The sequence below is a fragment of the Taudactylus pleione genome, unplaced genomic scaffold (genome assembly GCF_031769625.1).
Source record: "Taudactylus pleione unplaced genomic scaffold, aTauple2 ptg000319l, whole genome shotgun sequence".
Classification (NCBI taxonomy): domain Eukaryota; kingdom Metazoa; phylum Chordata; class Amphibia; order Anura; family Myobatrachidae; genus Taudactylus; species Taudactylus pleione.
Genome location: NW_028284720.1, coordinates 4,020,895 through 4,035,238, shown reverse-complemented (window position 1 = coordinate 4,035,238; position 14,344 = coordinate 4,020,895). Strand labels below are relative to the sequence as shown.

At 44.5% G+C, this 14,344-nt stretch overlaps 1 protein-coding gene across 1 annotated transcript in view; it reads right to left on the bottom strand.

Moving 5' to 3' along the window:
* Positions 1-14,344, bottom strand: part of LOC148509571 (uncharacterized) — a 151,074-nt gene that overhangs the window by 40,410 nt on the left and 96,320 nt on the right. The window contains exons 7-8 of the mRNA XM_088442971.1: positions 2,860-2,943; positions 1,385-1,468 (exon numbers count right to left, since the gene is read on the bottom strand). Of these exons, the coding sequence (XP_088299097.1) occupies positions 1,385-1,468; positions 2,860-2,943 (168 nt within the window). The remainder of the gene's footprint in view (positions 1-1,384; positions 1,469-2,859; positions 2,944-14,344) is intronic.

Sequence of the window (14,344 nt, the reverse complement as noted above, 5' to 3'; positions counted from 1 at the left end):
AGATGTAGGGCCAAGAGTAGTGTGGCGAGGTGAGTTGGCAAAAGTGGCATTTTTGTTTTGTTTTAGGGGTTTAAAGCGCTTTGCCAGTTTGCCTTTTAAAAAAATAAATTAAAAAAAATGACACTTTAAATATGGTTGCAAAATCATAGACAAATCAGATCTCTCTGCCAAATTGCTCCCTATTAATTCTACCCATAGAGATAATTTGTGCTCCCTATACATCCCAATTGTTGCTGTGTTGATATCGTGTGGCTTTTTAAAAAATATCAGCTACATATTAGAGAAGGAGAAGACGGGGATCAGATCGTTAGTCAGCGTGTGAGCTCAGGAGAATAGCTGGCGGGTCAGGTCGGACAGGATAGAACAGATTGGTCAGGTTAATCCCTGAAATGTACGTTCAGTTCTGTTTCCACAGGATGAGCCGTTAGCTTCAAGGCCGTGGATACATAGTGCACGTGGACCATGGAAGGTCCGCCTTGGCCAAATGACACGTTTGGCAGCGAAGGTCATCTCTATGGGACAGATCTTCAGCCGCAATAACGACATCAACAACGACATCACTTTATTACAGCAATGGAGGAAATTTACAAATATGGGACATACTCTTAGGTAATTACAATTGCTAATTTGTCTTGTATGATGCTACTAGTAAATAAACACCGGAGTAATATAAATAGTATCACAGATATATTAGAAGGGCAGAATAAAATAAAAAAATTATAAAAGTTGTAAATTCTTCATAATTAATTCATATACTTGTAGACATAATGTTCTCTGTAACTTAAAAGAATATTGTGTCCAGCAATGTTGGTAATAATTGTAACCACTGGTTACGGAATCGGTATGATTTCCCGGCTGCCGCATGGCTGGCAGTTCGATTCCCGGCAGCGGCAGCCCAACAGATCAGCAGAGCATGGCAGCGGAAGCCCGACAGCGCTGGAAATCCTGATCGTCCCTAAGGTAAGTATAAACTAACCTAACCTAACCCCCTAAACCTCCTTAGGGCTGCCTAACCGTAACCTCCCCCCCAAGTGCCTAACCCTAACCTCCCCCTTCCCCGCTGCCTAAACCTAAGTCCCCCGGGGGGTGCCTAACCCTAACCTGCCCCTGGGGTGCCTAACCCTAACCCCCCCTTACCCTTGCCTAACCCTAAGTCCCCCCCGGGTGCCCTAAACCTAACCCTCCCCTCCGCGGCTGTCTGCTCGCGGCGCCCGGCATCCCTTCGATCGGGATGCCGGGCGCCGGTCTCCCGGCGTCAGGGAATTACAGGTGTCTAGATATAGACCTGTCGGTATTAAGGCAGCCGGTTTCCCGACTGCATACCCTGGTTACTTATGTAGCAATATAATGAGCAGTAGTCCCATCTAGGAATAAATTCTATTACCTGCTTGTTCAGTTACAAAGTGTCCAAAGCAGGGGCGTAATTTCATCCCAGACGTCCGGAGGAAAGTTATAATTTGGTGCCCCCCTAAAAAAAAAAAAAGGGAAAATAAATATGGTGCATATCTATCTAATTTCTATCTATTTATCTCATATCTATATATCATATCCCTCTATCTATACATCTCATATTTATCTGTCTCATATCTATCTATCTATCTATCTATCTATCTATCTATCTATCTATCTCATATTTATCTACTGTATCTATCTCATATCTATCTAATATCTATCTATCTATCTATCTATCTATCTATCTATCTATCTATCTATCTATCTATCTAATATCTATCTATCTATCTCATATCTATCTATCTATCTATCTATCTCATATTTATCTACTGTATCTATCTCATATCTATCTAATATCTATCTATCTATCTATCTATCTATCTATCTATCTATCTATCTATCTATCTATCTATCTATCTATCTATCTAATATCTATCTATCTATCTCATATCTATCTATCTATCTCATATTTATCTACTGTATCTATCTCATATCTATCTAATATCTATCTATCTATCTTATATCTATCTGTCTCATATCTATCTATCTCATATTTATCTACTGTATCTATCTCATATCTATCTAATATCTATCTATTTATCTCATATCTATCTATCTCATATTTATCTACTGTATCTATCTCATATCTATCTATCTATCTATCTATCTATCTATCTATCTATATCTCTCTATCTATATCTCTCTATCTATCTCATATTTATCTACTCTATCTATCTATCTATCTCATATCTATCTATCTATCTATCTATCTATCTATCTATCTATCTCATATCTATCTATCTAATATGTACAAAAACACTAATATAGAATAGCCCTAAGTAGGGTGCATATATCGTGGGCAATGGAGGTGGTGGGCCTTCAGTGCTGGCGCCCGGCCACAGGTGCCTCCATTGTCTCCCATAGATCTGCCCCTGGTCCAAAGTCCACATCTTTATGTAATCAGCGCTGTTTAAATTGTGCACCTCGGCTCAACACCAGGGATGCCGGTCAGATATGTGGACGTATTAGCCCGCGGTAAATTTGCGGGTAGCCAGAACTTGGAAATCCGCTGGCAACTGGTTCCGGTCGCCGGAATACTATTGGCACAGCTGGCAGGTGCAGTTATCCCCGAGGGTATATTTAGCTGGCAATCCCCAAATAGCTCGTGGTTTATAAAAGTACACTGAGCTTAACTCAGCAAGGACCGCAACTCCGATTACGCACGCAATCAGGCGATAGTTGTGTTCTGCGCTTGTGTATGTATCGCAGTGGCCGTGCGCAAACCAGTCACTGCGATCGGGACTGTGATCGCAGTGACTACGCAGACCCATCGCAGAGTGATTGACAGGAAGTGCCGTTTGTGGGTGGTGATAAATATGAGCGTTACAGAGATGAATGAAAACTTACACGGGCATGCAAAATAAGCCAGGACAGCAGTAGAGATGCTTGTACATAAAATGACTGAAATCCAGCCCGTCCTTTCCAGACAGCCTGCGGAGAGAAGTTACACTATTAATAGAAATATCATCGGAAGTATTCTTATTTTTACTGTATTTTTAAGTCACTCATAGAATTATTAGTCCCTGGCACATAGAAGCACCACATGCAAAGTCACAATACGAGGGGCATAGACCTCAGCCTCAGCGATCACGTCACTTCTCTATAGGGACGCTGCAGCGCTACTGCGCATTTGCGGTAGCCATTGCCAGGGAAGGATCTTATGGAACCCTCTCCCGGTATAGGCTACAGTGACTAATGCCATCTGCAGATGGTGTTATCTGCCAGGGGCTAATCTCCAGTGCTCAGTAAGTCCGACAGCCTAACGTACCCAGAGAGACCTTCCAGAGGGGTAAGTGGAGACTGTGCCCTTAGCAACCAATCGGCTTCTAGTTGTCATTTCACAGACTGTACTAGATAAGGGACAGCTAGAAGCTGATTGGCGGATTTGTGCAAATTTACGTTCTCTCTCTCGGAAGTTTGATACATCTTACCCCCAGACAGGCAGGCTGAGGACCCCTCACCACTATGTCCGTGTTATCACTTTTGCACATTAAATCATTATAGAATTTGCAATCTTCTCATTTCCATTGATCTATGGCACAAACATGGGCTGGGCTCAGCTGTAACTCATAGAGCACTTTCTCCATGCTCCAATCAGGAAAGCACAGTGTAACCAGGGACAACCCCCGAATGTTACTGATTTCTCACTGTATACATTATACATGTCCTGCATGCTGGATCCATATACTGTATACATTATACATGTCCTGCATGCTGGATCCATATACTGTATACATTATACATGTCCTGCATGCTGGATCCATATACTGTATATACATTATACATGTCCTGCATGCTGGATGCTATATACTGTATACACAGGGTTGCCTACCTTTAACATTCTCTTCCCGGGAGAAGCCCGGGTAAGAGATGCAGCAGGGGGCCGACGGGGGCGGGGCTTGATGAATCACGTCATTAAGCTCCGCCCCCTCATGGTAAAATTGCCGCGATTGGGCACAATTTAAATAGGGGGCGGGGCCAAATGCTGTGATTCATGCAGAATCACAGCTTAAGCCCCGCCCCCTTCACAGAGACCCGCGATTGCCGCGGGCATTCTCCTAATTCTGCCCACTTCACTAGGAAGTGGGCAGAAGGCGGGAGAAATGCCTACCCTTCCGGGGGTGCGGGGGGGTTACCCGAAAAATCGTGAGCCTCCCGCGAAAACCGGGAGGGTAGGCATGTATGTGTATACATTATACATGTCCTGCATGCTGTAGCCATATACTGTATACATTATACATGTCCTGCATGCTGGATCCATATACTGTATACATTATACATGTCCTGCATGCTGGATCCATATACTGTATACATTATACATGTCCTGCATGCTGGAGCCATATACTGTATACATTATACATGTCCTGCATGCTAGAACCATATACTGTATACCTTAAACATGTCCTGTATGCTGGAGCCATATACTGTATACATTATACATGTCCTGCATGCTGGATCCATACACTGTATACATTATACATGTCCTGCATGCTGGATCCATACACTGTATACATTATACATGTCCTGCATGCTGGAGTCATATACTGTATACATTATACATGTCCTGCATGCTGGAGCCATACACTGTATACATTATACATGTCCTGCATGCTGGAGTCATATACTGTATACATTATACATGTCCTGCATGCTGGATCCATATACTGTATACATTATACATGTCCTGCATGCTAGAACCATATACTGTATACCTTAAACATGTCCTGTATGCTGGAGCCATATACTGTATACATTATACATGTCCTGCATGCTGGATCCATACACTGTATACATTATACATGTCCTGCATGCTGGATCCATACACTGTATACATTATACATGTCCTGCATGCTGGAGTCATATACTGTATACATTATACATGTCCTGCATGCTGGAGCCATACACTGTATACATTATACATGTCCTGCATGCTGGAGTCATATACTGTATACATTATACATGTCCTGCATGCTGGATCCATACACTGTATACATTATACATGTCCTGCATGCTGGAGTCATATACTGTATACATTATACATGTCCTGCATGCTGGAGCCATACACTGTATACATTATACATGTCCTGCATGCTGGAGTCATATACTGTATACATTATACATGTCCTGCATGCTGGAGCCATACACTGTATACATTATACATGTCCTGCATGCTGGATCCATACACTGTATACATTATACATGTCCTGCATGCTGGAGCCATATACTGTATACATTATACATGTCCTGCATGCTAGAACCATATACTGTATACCTTAAACATGTCCTGTATGCTGGAGCCATATACTGTATACATTATACATTATACATGTCCTGCATGCTGGATCCATACACTGTATACATTATACATGTCCTGCATGCTGGATCCATACACTGTATACATTATACATGTCCTGCATGCTGGAGTCATATACTGTATACATTATACATGTCCTGCATGCTGGAGCCATACACTGTATACATTATACATGTCCTGCATGCTGGAGTCATATACTGTATACATTATACATGTCCTGCATGCTGGATCCATACACTGTATACATTATACATGTCCTGCATGCTGGAGTCATATACTGTATACATTATACATGTCCTGCATGCTGGAGCCATACACTGTATACATTATACATGTCCTGCATGCTGGAGTCATATACTGTATACATTATACATGTCCTGCATGCTGGAGCCATACACTGTATACATTATACATGTCCTGCATGCTGGATCCATACACTGTATACATTATACATGTCCTGCATGCTGGAGCCATACACTGTATACATTATACATGTCCTGCATGCTGGATCCATACACTGTATATACATTATTTATTTATTTATTATTTATTACCAGTTATTTATATAGCGCACACATATTCCGCAGCGCTTTACAGAGAATATTTGGCCATACACATCAGTCCCTGCCCCAGTGGAGCTTACCTTCTATATTCCCTACTACATGTGCACACACATACACACTATGGGTAATTTTTGTTAAGAGCCAATTAACCTACCAGTATATTTTTGGAGTGTGGGAGGAAACCGGAGTACCCGGGGGAAACCCACGCAAGCACAGGGAGAATATACAAACTCCACACAGTTAGGGCCGTATTGGGTATCGAACCAACAACCTCAGTGCTGTGAGGCAGTAATGCTACCATTACACCGTCTGTGCTGCACATTATACATGTCCTGCATGCTGGAGTCATATACTGTATACATTATACATGTCCTGCATGCTGGAGCCATACACTGTATACATTATACATGTCCTGCATGCTGGATCCATACACTGTATATACATTATACATGTCCTGCATGCTGGAGTCATATACTGTATACATTATACATGTCCTGCATGCTGGAGCCATACACTGTATACATTATACATGTCCTGCATGCTGGAGTCATATACTGTATACATTATACATGTCCTGCATGCTGGAGCCATACACTGTATACATTATACATGTCCTGCATGCTGGAGCCATACACTGTATATACATTATACATGTCCTGCATGCTGGAGTCATATACTGTATACATTATACATGTCCTGCATGCTGGAGTCATATACTGTATACATTATACATGTCCTGCATGCTGGATCCATATACTGTATACTGCAGCCAGGACACATGACAGGAAAGGGACTGTACTACATATAGTCACAGAGACACCATTCAGCATCAATCATATGGGCACCCGGACATTACATAGAATTATGGGCATATACATATAACATGGGCATCCGGACATTACATAGAATTGTCCTGCATGCTGGAGCCATATACTCAGGGCAGTTTCTAGGGTCTGAGGCTCCCAGTGCGAGCAGACAAAATGCGCCCCCCCCCCCAGAAGCAGAGTGGGCGTGGCCTCATCGTGAGGGGGTGTGGTATCACAGTAAGAGAGCGTGGTCTCGAAAGACCACAGAATGTCAGCTGCTGTGACTACTGAGCCCATTGGTGGCTAATCTGTCAGATGCAAAGCACTGAAAAATATATGTAGTTAAAGGAAAGACCGACAGGATGCGCACGCCTATGGCGAGCGCTCAAAAAATGGGGTGTGGCCTAGCTGTCAAGCCCACGCCGCATTTGTTTGTGCATGCCTTTGGTGTGACATTTGCAGGAGTATGACCTTGTATCACACCTGTTTTTAGTCACGCTGGAGGGCGAGCCCAGCACATTGAAAATACAAGCCAGGTCCACATAAAATACACTGAAAAAGCCACTTCAGGATTACACTGCAACAAACCACATCCACATAAAATACATTTTGAAATCCAGGACCACGTGATAAAAACACATTGAAAAAACAAGATTCACATAATACATACTTCATTCCAGCCCCCTCCCTTGCAATTCCAGCCTCAGGTCTTAGGCTTCCCCCCCACTGGCTCTCAGGCAAAAGTGCCCATTATGCAGTGCACCCAGTAGTAGTGCCCCCTATGCCATGCCCCCATTAGTAGTGCCCCCATCAGTAATGCCCCCAATAGTAATGGTCCCTGTAGTAGTGTCCCCTGTATACATTCCCCAGTATTAATGCACCCCTGCCCCCCCCAATTAATATTACACAAGCTGCACCTCCCCACCCCCCAGGCCCCAATATGCTGCTGCAGGCAGCTTGCACCCTGCACAACTGACAGTGACATTATTTACACGCTGCACGCGCTCTCCCTCCACCTCCCCCCACAGAGGTGCTGTTTAGTTACCTGGAAGCTTTAACCTGTTGAAGCTGCTGTGCGCTTGCCGCACTTCTATCCTGTGCCCAGTCAGTGCCGCCCAGTCCGGAGAGCAGGCGCAGCCGCCAACCGCCCAGAGAGAGAGAGAGAGGAGTCGAGTGCAGCAAGCAGTAGGAGGAGGTCACTCGCAGCCGGCATCCAGGCAGTCTTCAGTGCGGCTGATGTGTGTGCCGCCCCGCCCCTTCCTATCATGTGACACCCAGGAGGAGAGGAGGGAAGGCGACTATTGGGTGTGCGCCGTGTGCGCATGAAGTTACTATAGTGCCACCAGGCGTATCTTGCATTGAGGGCGGAGCGCCCCGTGCGATTGCACGGGTCGCCCGCCCCTAGAAACGGCCCTGCATATACTGTATACATTATACATGTCCTGCATGCTGGAGCCATATACTGTATACATTATAAATGTCCTGCATGCTGGATCCATATACTGTATACATTATACATGTCCTGCATGCTGGATCCATATACTGTATACATTATAAATGTCCTGCATGCTGGATCCATATACTGTATACATTATACATGTTCTGCATGCTGGATCCATATACTGTATACATTATACATGTCCTGCATGCTGGATCCATATACTGTATTCATTATACATGTCCTGCATGCTGGATCCATATACTGTATTCATTATACATGTCCTGCATGCTGGATCCATATACTGTATACATTATACATGTCCTGCATGCTGGAACCATATACTGTATACCTTATACATGTCCTGCATACTGGAGCCATATACTGTATACATTATACATGTCCTGCATGCTGGATCCATATACTGTATACATTATAAATGTCCTGCATGCTGGATCCATATACTGTATACATTATACATGTTCTGCATGCTGGATCCATATACTGTATACATTATACATGTTCTGCATGCTGGATCCATATACTGTATACATTATACATGTCCTGCATGCTGGATCCATATACTGTATTCATTATACATGTCCTGCATGCTGGATCCATATACTGTATTCATTATACATGTCCTGCATGCTGGATCCATATACTGTATACATTATACATGTCCTGCATGCTGGAACCATATACTGTATACCTTATACATGTCCTGCATACTGGAGCCATATACTGTATACATTATACATGTCCTGCATGCTGGATCCATATACTGTATACATTATAAATGTCCTGCATGCTGGATCCATATACTGTATACATTATACATGTTCTGCATGCTGGATCCCTATACTGTATACATTATACATGTCCTGCATGCTGGATCCATATACTGTATTCATTATACATGTCCTGCATGCTGGATCCATATACTGTATTCATTATACATGTCCTGCATGCTGGATCCATATACTGTATACATTATACATGTCCTGCATGCTGGAACCATATACTGTATACCTTATATACATGTCCTGCATGCTGGATCCATTTACTGTATACATTATACATGTCCTGCATACTGGAGCCATATACTGTATACATTCTACATGTCCTGCATGCTGGATCCATTTACTGTATACATGTCCTGCATGCTGGATCCATATACTGTATATATTATACATGTCCTGCATGCTGGATCCATATACTGTATATACATTATACATGTCCTGCATGCTGGAGCCATATACTGTATACATTATACATGTCCTGCATGCTGGAGCCATATACTGTATACATTATACTAGGGATGAGCGGGTTCGGTTCCCTGAGAACCGAACCCACCCGAACTTCGGGGATCCGGGGCGATCCGAGCCCAAGCTCGGATCTCCCTGTCTGCCCCGGATCCCTCTCCCGAGGCAAAACCTCGAGATCTGCTGTCGGATCTCGAGGTTTTGCCTCGAGCGGCCATTTAAAAAAAAATGCCTTTGCCTTTAATGGGCAAAGTGCTGATTGGCTGACAGAGCCGTCTGTCACGGCTCTCAGCCAATCAGCATTATGGTGCTCATTTGCATGTAGCACGGACTCGTGAGATCCGTGCTACATGCATCTGTGTGATTGACAGTGACACAGAGCACAGATGGGTCAGTGAGACCCGTCTGTGCTGCTGTGTATTTCAATGACACAGATGCACGCACGGACCAGGAGATCCGTGCTACTTGCATCTGTGTCATTGACACAGAGCACTAACGGGTCCGTGAGACCCGTCTGTGCTGCTGTGGTAAATAAAAAAAAAAAAACCTGTGTAAAAAGAGAAAAAAATGGCGTGCCCCCCCCCCAAAAAAAGAGCAACCAGCCCCGGGCATTAGTGACCCAGTGCTGGGTGTGCTTAAATACAGGGGACAAACGACGTAGGGGTCCCCTGTACTTAAACACAACCAGCACCGGGCTAGTCAGAACCAGAGCTGGTTGCCAAAATACGGGGGACAAACGACGTAGGGGTCCCCCGTATTCTGCGCAACCAGCTCTGGGCTCTGATCCGGTCCTGGTTCTGGAAATACAGGGGAAAAAAATGAGTAGGGTTCCCCTGTATGTTCCAGAACCAGCACTGGACTTTTTCTAGCGGGGGGCTGATGCCACAGCCAGGGGAGCCCTTTCACCGGGCCCCCCAGCCGCAGCATCAGCCCTGACCGCTAGTCAGCCCAGGCCGGGGATCCCTGGAGAGCTGGGGACCCCCCCAATAAAGGGGTCACCCTCTCCAGGGCACCCCAGGCCCAGGCTGATAGCCCGGGGCTATCCCCGCCACCCCTGGTGGCGGTGGGTGGCGGGTTGATTGTGTGGTGTGGTGTAAATAAAGAATATCAAACATTGTCTTTACAAGTAGAACTGCAAGTCCCAGCTAGCCTGCCCCGCATGCTGGTACTTGGAGAACCACAAGTACCAGCATGCAGGGCATTAAGGGCCCACTAGTACCTGTAGTTCACCTGTAAAAAAAATGTTTAAAAAAACACAGGACACACACACCGTGACAGTATAAGTTTATTAAACATACATACACACACACACATGTACACATACTCACCTATGTAACCTGTAGCATCGGTCCACTTGTCCGGTAAAGTATCCCTAGGGGACCTGTGAAAAAAAACATACTCACCATCTCCTATGCGAGGTTCTGTCCTCTTCATTCCAAAGTAGGCATCCCCGGACTTGGCAAAAAAAAAAAAACGAAAACGCGATCCACGAACTTAGTACCGTTCTATAGAACGGTACTTCCCGAATGAGAGCTTAGCGGCGGGGTATCACCATGGAAACCCCGCTGCTAAGCGTTCATTGGCTGAGAGAGGCCATCTCCCGTCTCTCAGCCAATGAACGGCTCCCTCCATTGTAGTCAATGCTGGGAGCCGCAAGGTTATTAAAGTTTACCCTGCGGTTCCCACCATTGACTACAATGGAGGGAGCCGTTCATTGGCTGAGAGACGGGAGATGACCTCTCTCAGCCAATGAACGCTTAGCAGCGGGCTTTCCATGGTGATACCCCGCCGCTAAGCTCTCATTCGGGAAGTACCGTTCTATAGAACGGTACTAAGTTCGTGGATCGCGTTTTCGTTTTTTTTTTTTGCCAAGTCCGGGGATGCCTACTTTGGAACGAAGAGGACAGAACCTCGCATAGGAGATGGTGAGTATGTTTTTTTTCACAGGTCCCCTAGGGATACTTTACCGGACAAGTGGACCGATGCTACAGGTTACATAGGTGAGTATGTGTACATGTGTGTGTGTGTATGTATGTTTAATAAACTTATACTGTCACGGTGTGTGTGTCCTGTGTTTTTTTAAACATTTTTTTTACAGGTGAACTACAGGTACTAGTGGGCCCTTAATGCCCTGCATGCTGGTACTTGTGGTTCTCCAAGTACCAGCATGCGGGGCAGGCTAGCTGGGACTTGCAGTTCTACTTGTAAAGACAATGTTTGATATTCTTTATTTACACCACACCACACAATCAACCCGCCACCCACCGCCACCAGGGGTGGCGGGGATAGCCCCGGGCTATCAGCCTGGGCCTGGGGTGCCCTGGAGAGGGTGACCCCTTTATTGGGGGGGTCCCCAGCTCTCCAGGGATCCCCGGCCTGGACTGACTAGCGGTCAGGGTTGATGCTGCGTCTGGGGGGCCCGGTGAAAGGGCTCCCCTGGCTGTGGCATCAGCCCCCCGCTAGAAAAAGTCCAGTGCTGGTTCTGGAACATACAGGGGAACCCTACTCATTTTTTGTCCCCTATATTTCCAGAACCAGGACCGGATCAGAGCCCAGAGCTGGTTGCGCAGAATACAGGGGACCCCTACGTCGTTTGTCCCCCGTATTTTGGCAACCAGCGCTGGTTCTGACTAGCCCGGTGCTGGTTGTGCTTAAGTACAGGGGACCCCTACGTCGTTTGTCCCCTGTATTTAAGCACACCCAGCACTGGGTTACTAATGCCCGGGGCTGGTTGCTCTTTTTTGGGGGGGTGCACGCCATTTTTTTCTTTTTTTACACAGGTTTTTTTTTTTTTTTTTTACCACAGCAGCACAGACGGGTCTCACGGACCTGTCATTGCTCTGTGCCAATCACACAGATGCATGTAGCACGGATCTCCCGGGTTCGTGCTACATGCAAATGGGCACCATAACGCTGATTGGCTTCCTGTCTGCCACTGCAGTGCCACTCCTAGATGGGCCACGTGTTTGTGCCGCCCCCTTGTGTCGCTTAGCATAGTCATCCAGCTTCCTCGGTACAACCTTTTGGCCTAAAAACAATATTGTGAGGTGTGAGGTGTTCAGAATAGAGTGGAAATGAGTGGAAATTAATGTTATTGGGGTTATTAATAGCGTAGGAACAAAAAAAGGCCCATTTATGTGATTTTAGCGTTTTTTTTTTATTTTTTAAGAAAAAATCCAGATCCAAAACACAAAACCCAGAACCCAAAACACGGAAGGGTGGTTTTGGCAAAACCAATCCAGATCCAAAACACGAAGAAAGATCCAGATCCAAAACCAAAACACAAAACACGAAAAGTGTCCGGTGCACACCCCTACATTATACATGTCCTGCATGCTGGAACCATATACTGTATACATTATACTTGTCCTGCAAGCTGGAGCCATATACTGTATACATTATACATGTCCTGCATGCTGGATCCATATACTGTATACATTATACATGTCCTACATGCTGGAGCCATATACTGTATACATGTCCTGCATGCTGGAGCCATATACTGTATACATTATACATGTCCTGCATTCTTAATCCATATACTGTATACAATTATACATGTCCTGCATGCTGGATCCATATACTGTATTCATTATACATGTCCTGCATGCTGGATCCATATACTGTATATACATTATACATGTCCTGCATGCTGGAGCCATATACTGTATACATTATACATGTCCTGCATGCTGGATCCATATACTGTATACATTATACATGTCCTGCATGCTGGAGCCATATACTGTATACATTATACATGTCCTGCATGCTGGAGCCATATACTGTATACATTATAAATGTCCTGCATGCTGGATCCATATACTGTATACTTGCCCTGCATGCTGGAGCCATATACTGTATACATTATACATGTCCTGCATGCTGGATCCATATACTGTATACATTATACATGTCCTGCATGCTGGATCCATATACTGTATACATTATACATGTCATGCATGCTGGATCCATATACTGTATACATTATACTTGTCCTGCATGCTGGATCCATATACTGTATACATGCCCTGCATTCTGGAGCCATATACTGTATACAATATACATGTCCTGCATGCTGGATCCATATACTGTATACATTATACATGTCCTGCATGCTGGAGCCATATACTGTATACATTATACATGTCCTGCATGCTGGAGCCATATACTGTAAACATTATAAATGTCCTGCATGCTGGATCCATATACTGTATACATGCCCTGCATGCTGGAGCCATATACTGTATACATTATACATGTCCTACATGCTGGATCCATATACTGTATACATTATACATGTCCTGCATGCTGGAACCATATACTGTATACATTATACATGTCCTGCATGCTGGAGCCATATACTGTATACATTATACATGTCCTGCATGCTGGATCCATATACTGTATACATTATACATGTCCTGCATGCTGGAGCCATATACTGTATACATAATACATGTCCTGCATGCTGGAGCCATATACTGTATACCTTATACATATCCTGCATGCTGGAGCCATATACTGTATACATTATACATGTCCTGCATGCTGGATCCAAATACTGAAAACATTATAAATGTCCTGCATGCTGGATCCATATACTGTATACATGCCCTGCATGCTGGAGCCATATACTGTATACATTATACATGTCCTGCATGCTGGATCCATATACTGTATACATTATACATGTCCTGCATGCTGGATCCTTATACTGTATACATGTCCTGCATGCTGGATCCATATACTGTATACATTATACATGTCCTGCATGCTGGATCCATATACTGTATACATTATACATGTCCTGCATGCTGGATCCATATACTGTATACATTTTAAATGTCCTGCATGCTGGATCCATATACATTATACATGTCCTGCATGCTGGAGCCATATACTGTATACATTATACATGTCCTGCATTGTGGAGCCATATACTG